Source organism: Centroberyx affinis, unplaced genomic scaffold (assembly GCF_046629955.1).
Source record: "Centroberyx affinis isolate AG114_WGS23_722 - 3 ecotype Tasmania unplaced genomic scaffold, CSIRO-AGI_Caff_v1 ptg001245l_1, whole genome shotgun sequence".
NCBI classification, from domain to species: Eukaryota; Metazoa; Chordata; class Actinopteri; order Beryciformes; family Berycidae; genus Centroberyx; species Centroberyx affinis.
The window spans coordinates 417790-425572 of record NW_027279756.1 but is presented as its reverse complement, the minus strand read 5'-3'; the positions used below and the strand labels follow the sequence as shown (position 1 = coordinate 425572).

At 43.0% G+C, this 7783-nt stretch overlaps 1 protein-coding gene across 1 annotated transcript; it reads left to right on the top strand.

The window, feature by feature from the left end:
- Positions 1–2600: 2600 nt before the first annotated feature.
- birc5b (baculoviral IAP repeat containing 5b) lies at positions 2601–4857 on the top strand. Its single transcript, XM_071524859.1, has 4 exons — positions 2601–2726; positions 3974–4083; positions 4540–4657; positions 4762–4857. Exons 1-4 carry the CDS (start codon positions 2601–2603, stop codon positions 4855–4857), a joined length of 450 nt encoding a protein of 149 aa, XP_071380960.1.
- The last annotated feature ends 2926 nt before the right edge of the window (positions 4858–7783 follow it).

Genomic DNA, 7783 nt, shown 5'->3' with positions numbered 1-7783 from the left:
GTGAATGAAGGCAGGCAAAGTCATAAATCATACACAAGCCGTGACATATGGTACAGAAAAGTTGAGAAAAACAGTGAAAATCTGAATGCATAGAACAGCGCTGAATGGCAGCAGTAACACACACATGCTGAAACTCAGAGGTGGATGTTATCCTACAGCGTCAGCAGTAAGCAGCTAAGAACTGTGCAGGCCACTTGGAGCAAATGTGTCATCGCGTATAGAAGTCCAGTTCACCCAGAGCCAACTCTCAGCTCAATACGCCCTCACACAGCATCCCCCTCTGTCATAGCCCTGCTTGCTATCAGAGTGCGATACACACATATACATACATATAAGCATCACACGTTGTCAGCCTTACAGACGAGCACACTCCCGCCCCAGGCACTCTGCCGGAAGAGAAGGTTAGAGGGGGAAAAGGACAGCAGTTTACAGTTGTAAGCACATTTCAGCGGCCGGGGGCCTGAGGGGTAGAGTTACAGGGACACACTGCGGACTGGGACTGTCCCTGCCTCTCTCAGTAATAAACAGGACAGTAAAGTTCACACCACAAGTCATTAAAGTGGACAGTTGGCTCCCTGGTCTGACACCTGCCCCACATTGTTAGCTTTACGGGAAGCATTTTCTCAATAATGGGAGTAATAGGGGAACATCTATGGCCTCCTGATGTATGAATTTATTTTTATATTATTTCCATGTTTACTTTTACATTTGATTCGGTATTTGACACTCCGCCACACAATGTACACACACCTTATAAATAATATTCATAATCAGGTGTACATTACTCAGACACAGCCTTTAATATAAGTTGTTTCTCAACCAAGGAAGGTGGTTGAGAAATTTCATTGTCACAATAGAAAGTGAGGAGAAAGTGAGAAGTCATCATAGGCTTAAACTGACTGTGTAGCTGAGCTGAGCATGTTGGATTTAGCCCTTTGGTTTTGGCATCACCCACCCCAAACCACAATAACAGTAGCCTGCATACTTTAACTTTTTTGTTGACAGACAACCCTGAAAACAGGCCAGTTTGGATAGTTAGTTCACTGAGTGGAGCACAGGAAAAGTTGGGGAGGTCTGAAGTAGAGGTCTTAGCATTCTTTTATTTCTGTAGACTGCCAGCAGGGGGGAGTCATGTTTCTTCACTTTTCCTCAATGTCAAATGAGGGCCATGCATAACTAAATTTGATTTAAGTGTCAATTTGACATTTGTGTGTCCCCAAACTGTAAATATCCTCCTCAGCTACCTTTTCCTTTCTACTGTGACCTGGGAAAAGATATTCATGCCACCATGTTGCCTGGGAAGAACATGGACAAGTGTCCTCCAACAGAAGATACAAATTATATCTTCTCTAGAAATGTAATTGTTTGATTGTTTGACATGTGCCCAGGACTGCCCAATTATGCCTCTGTTGTGTGATGACTGGACCATACAGAGAGAAAAACACAACACGAAAAGACTAAGACTAGACGGCCAAAGAGATCCTAGTAGATGACCCTTAATTTTTTCTGCTTCTCCTCTCCTTTTTCCCTCCTCTTCTGTCCTCTTTCTTCCCTTTCTCCACCAAGTTACTTTCTGGTAGGAGACTGTCGTGTAGGCCAGTGTTTCCCAATCCAGTCCTCAAGTACCCTGTCCTGCCAGTTTTTGTTCCAGCTCTACTCTTGCACACCTGATCAAATTAAAGGAATAGTTCACCCAAAAATGAAAATTCTGTCATCATCTGAAGAACTGGTCCCCACTGACTTCAGTTGTTTCGGAGAAGGCTGCTATGGAGTTGTGCTGGCAACCTCCCTGTGTGTTATATGGACAAACTTCACCTGTGTTTCAACTGGCATGAGGGTGAGTAGATGATGACAGAATTTTCATTTTTGGGTGAACTATTCCTTTAAGGGCTGCACACTTTCCTGCTAGCCCTGTGCAGGTAGATCTGTTTCTACTGCTCAACCAATCAGCATTAGGCCCTTAATTGGATCAGGCATGCTCGAGTAAACACAGGAACAAAAACCTGCAGGACAAGGGGTGCCTACAGGACTGGGTTGGGAAACATTGATGTACAGTAGGCTATATGGACTCTGGTTAATAGTTGTACCAGCAGATGGCGCTGTAGCAAAAGTGAGCTGCTGTTAAGTTTAATTAAACTGATTGTTGACTGAGTAAACGTTGCTCTTCATACCGCATCTCCCCAAGTGCTGTTGTTATGTGAAAACTTTGTAACTCCAGTTTTGGTGATTTTCATGTTTTAGCCTAATTTAAATTGAAGGATTTGCTCCTATGAGTTGAAAAGATTCTACCACCTTGGTCTTATGAAACCCTTTCAAAACCATAAACCCATTGGATAAACCTATTGCAAAATTGCATCGTGGTCAAGTTGAAAACAAGACTGCTTTTCTTTTATTTTTAGTTCCAGGAATGTTGACATTTTGGAGATAGGTTTTCACGCAGCAGTGACGATATGTTAGACAAGTGGTGGTGAAAGTGGAGAGGGAAGGAGCAGCAGTGAGAAACTGCTTAATAAATAACACCTGGGTCATCATCCACAGCAACACGCACACTTGATTTAATTGACTTTCACGCCGGGGAGAGTTCCCCTTTTATCGACGATATGGCCAGCATGGATGTGTTAAAAAACAGATTTTACTCATATGATAAAATGTACGTTCGTGATTTGCGTGAACAAAGCTTTGCAGACTGGCCGTTTCGAGAGGAATGTGAATGCACACCTGAAAAGGTAAGACAGGGCAGAGTCTGTGTTGGGCGTCCAAACTGACGAAACCTTGACGCTTCGGCTCTTGTCGAGCTACAGCATGTTTTCAAAATATAGCTGGGATTTTTTTTATTTTATCAGCTCAACTATAACTGCTTTCTCTATTATTTGGAAGTTTTGCTAGAGAGCAGTGAATGTTTTTCGGAACACTTTCTCTTATTTGCATTTCATCACCAGCCTACTTCGCATTCCACATTTACGAAAAAGACCTAGTAATCCTGTAATCGATTTAAAAAAACAAAAAAACAAAAAAAAAACATCGTACGCTAAGGTTCTAGCGTTCTACTCACTTTTGAGTATAGACTACCACAGGCAATGTAAATCCCAATAGTAATATTTCCATTTGGAATAACTTTCTATTAATTGTTTTGTCACATTCCAATCTTGTTCACTGTATAGTTAAATGTTCCCAAGTAGGCCCAACTTTACTTCCAAATAAACGTTTCATAATTATTGTAAATGCATACATTTTGAGAAGCCAATAGCACTTTAGGCTGTTAAATCAAGACGAGGGGGAATGGGGGGGGGGGGGGCGTCTGCAATTGAAGCATCTCTAGTTTGAGTGTATGAAAATCTTAGGCCTACAGGAAATCACACTAAAGCACCCCATCCCAGATGTTTGCCAATCTTCTGTAATTCATTCATTCGATTCAGAAAGGGGTTTGTGTCAAAGAGCGCTGATGTATGCTCGCCTAAATCTGAAACTGAAGTACATAACACATGATTATAAGGCTGGTAATGGGCTTAACGCATACCACTGAGATGGTTTTTATTGCCCTGAGCTTGCTTATACAGCAATTTTATACCACAACCTTTTATCCAAGGCTGTCACAGCATGTGATTTAGAGTTAAGCAGGTGCCAGATTTTGTTTCATTTTGTCGGGTGTCCAGTGCACAGTCCCTCAGCCCACCCGACCCCACCTCACCCCACCCTAATCTTGTCATGATGGATGAGGTGCTGACACCATGCTGGATGAGCAACACTACATACCATGTTACCTTCTCTTAACCCCCATAAGAGCCAAGTGGAGATCCTCCTCTGGTTTCACTCGCACTGACACTAGACTCACCTTGGGCATTAATTGAGTTGACAGCGCAAGACGTCCCATAATTTGATGCTTGATTTTCATTTTACAGCGCTCTGTCACTTTAAGAAAAACACTGTACAGATGTTGTTGTTACAACTTTTGCTCTTCTGTATGTCTCTGCAGATGGCTAAGGCTGGGTTTGTCCACTGCCCCAGTGAGAATGAGCCTGACGTTGCCTGCTGCTTCTTCTGTCTGATAGAGCTGGAGGGCTGGGAGCCAGATGACAACCCCTGGTAGGGAGAGCATGCTGACTTCCCTAATCCCCAACACTATTCACTTTCATATGCTGCTTTGAGCTACTGATCAATAATATTCGAAGTCTGTAAGAGGGTATACTGCTTCAGAATTTAAATGTTATTAATTTGCCCTAGGACAGTTTTGTCTCCATTAGGGAACACTGGCTGTTACCCATAGCCAAAAACAAGGGCAAGGCTTGTCACTCCCCATCATCTGTTACATTCATATACAGCTCCATAAAGGATGACTGCCACAGCACACAAGATGATTTCCTTGGAGTAAAGATAGTTTTGAACTGTTGGCAATACTATAATATAAAGCTCCTATGCATTTAACCAATGCAGCAGTTTAATATTGGATTAAAGTCTTGGCTTGCAGAGAGCATTGTTCATGTTTACCAATTCTGATTGAGCAGACCGACTAATTTCTTCCCTGACGTTTCCGGTGTGTAGGTCCGAACACATCAAACGCTCTCCTAACTGTGGCTTCCTATCCATGAAGAAAGACTTCACCGAGTTGACAGTGGCCGAGTTCCACCACATGGAGAATGAAAGGCTAAAGGTCTACCTTGTGAGTGTCTGCTGTCTATGTAGATTTCCTGCAATGAATGAGTTTTTGTGCTTGTATAGTTATGCAGTGGTTGTTCCACATTCTGCCTTTTCTTCTTCTTCTAGAGAAAGGTTTGCCATAAGAAGATGGCATATTTGCGGGATGAAATGGACCAAACGGTTGAGAACTTGAAATCCCTCTTTGTCTCCACATCCGTTTGATTCCACGCATCAGCTGGTGGAAGGAATTCTTAATGTTTGCTCACACACCTGGATTTTAATGCCACACCAATCCAAGGGCCTACTGTCACAACTTAATAGCATGATGTAATGTAAACTGAAAGCAATAAACTATTTTTGTATTACACTTTGTTTGTAGTATTGTCTTTAACCACAAGATGGTGCCTTCGTACTGAAACTACAACTTCAGTTTTTCTCATGGCAGAGACAGGCACCCTGAAGTTTCCCCATCTCACACCCAAACCTCCACAAAGGCAATCATAAATGAAAGCCCACATTGAGCAGGATTACAATGCGGGTTATATTCCTCCTTTTTTCACCCAAATACTTACCATTTTCCTGAACGTGCCACCATCTCTACCACCCCTTTTCAAACCTTGACCCTGGACAGATGGCCTGAAGCCCCTCCCTCTCAATACCAACTGTTGCCCCAGTAACATCTGTTACATATAGGGGAACAGTGTGCACCGAGAGGGCTCACCAGGACACTTGGCCAGTCTGTGGAGGGGGACTGAGATTTAGGAAATACTAGAGGATGCTATTGTGACAATGAAATTCAAGAATAGGTGCTCTTGCAGTCTCAGGAAGCTCTGCTATACTGTAATACTTGTTATTAAGCATTTTAAGAACAAAGTTTTAATATTAAAGTTCCCATTTTCCAAAGCTGATGCAAAGCCCTGAGATTTCCATGCCTTTTTCTATGTAGCATATATAGAGAAAGTGATGTTGGGCTCACTTTGTGGAAATGAGTCTCCCTGTGTCTGATGGGAGGGGGTAGCTGGGTGGAGGGCAGGATTAAAAGATGCTATCCCATCTCCGACCTTCCACTGTTCTGGATTAATGTCTAATGTAACACTCTGGCCACTGAGCCCAGATCAGCTGCTTAATTCTCTTTATCCACTCGGCACAGACCAAATTGAAGAGAGAATATTTTTAGCCAAAAAAGTACAAAAAAAAAAACATAGGTGATGTAACATTTCTAATGAAACTGTTCCGCTTTGCTCTTATCTTTTTTGTGATACATGTTATCGTGAGATGTTCCCTCAATCATTTGTATTTTGCTTGTAGATGCATGTAGCAGTCGTGTGTGCATCTGGTGTAAATATGCATCTGGTGTAAATTCCCAAGCATTCACTGATTGAGGAGATAATGGTTTTGACATTTGGTTAGGTGAGTGGTGTGGAATTTGCATAAGTGCATAGATCATAAGGAGCGTGTTTACAGTAATTGCTAATGTAACTCTAATCAGGGCTTATGTCAATCCACTTATTGATGTGTGCTCTAGAAAATGAACAAAGAGGATGCCGTGGCGTGACGTCTGTCCTTCAGCCGCACAGGTGCTGATAGACAGGCTTATCTGTGGGAATGGTGCAAAACTGTTGATTTGATTGGATGGTAATTGAGGTAGGGGGTCTGCTTTAGCGGGGCATTCATATACTTTCCCCACTCCCATCTATAAAGCAGTTAAGAAGGATAAACCCATCAAAATGTATTTATACTATGAGTCATTAAGCTAATAGGAATCTGTGATGCACTTCTGCCTGCTGATCTGGTTATTTTGTGATCTCTAGTTAATAAAGCGTGGCGTAGGGTTTGCACCATTGGCCTTTCATGCAGTTTCCTAATGAATGAGTTTCTGCTAAACAAACTGTCCGTTGTTCTGTATGTAAACAGTTAGCGTGTAGTGTAGCAGATGGACAAACGGACAGATGTTACCAACAGAAAGTTTACAACCTGTGCTTTCCATTAGGCCCCATCTGTTGCTCCTGCGCCTGGTACCTCCCTCTACCCTCCTCCAATGCTTCTCCTCTGCATCCTCATCAGCATCTATCACCAGGACCCACTCCCCTGATGCTCCCTACACCGCACTGCCCTAAATGAATGACATCAGCATTTACCCTCTCGCCTGACCTGGTTTAACCCTTTCTAAACAATGGCCAAAAGAACGGCATATTATCACATTTTAGCACTGCTGAGCAGAATTTATAAATCCTATATCTTCTACAATGTGATTCTTTGCAGGCTTGTTCTGCTCAAAATACTTACTAGAAAATACATTGCCAGACTAGTGATTATGGAGGCTCGGTTGCTGCATGCAGACCAGTTGACTGAGAGTGATCTTGACCCAGTAGGACAGCCATGTGAACTGTGTCTGGACCACGCTGAATTCACTTACACTGAAGCAATGGGACTTACACACGTTTCCTTGCATAATAATTGGGAAGTAACTAAAATCCCTTTTCTGCTTTTTTTTGTTTCTCTCCCTCCTCCACCTCTCATTCTCTCCCATGTCTGTGGCAGTAGTCCATGCTGGCTGCCTGCTCTCTCAGACACCATGGCCCTCCTACCTTGGCTGTTTTTTGTGCCCTCCTCCAAAGGGACCTCCATCTGTCCCTCCACTCAGCCCATTGTGGTGTCCCAAAGCCGGGCAACTTCCACAATGCAGTGGGCGTGCAGAGGGGGGCCAGGGTAAACACGACAGCATCCAGATCCCATTAGAAGCTCTTTAACTCCTACACCCTAATACTCTCAGAGAACTCTGGGAGGGGAAGGCCCACCCCTTATCCTCATGCACACAATGTCACCTTTTACACCCACTGCCATAGGTAATGAGTCTGCTGTGCTGGCGCTTTCCTCCCCTCCCCGTGTACTATCTTTTCTTTCTCTTCTTTGCCATGGTAGACCAAGCTGTTATTTTATTTCACTTTCCTTGGGATTATTTCTCTAACTTCTAACTCTAACTCTAATTCTCTAAATTAGTAGTTCTCACCTGAAGTTTCTTATCTGATAAGCAGGTGGATTTGTGTTTTTTTATGTATTGCAAGAGAATGCTGAAGTAGAAGGCATGACTGAAAGCCTTGGCTGTTTGGTACAAGGATGATTTCCAGTTATAAAGTCTACTCATGTT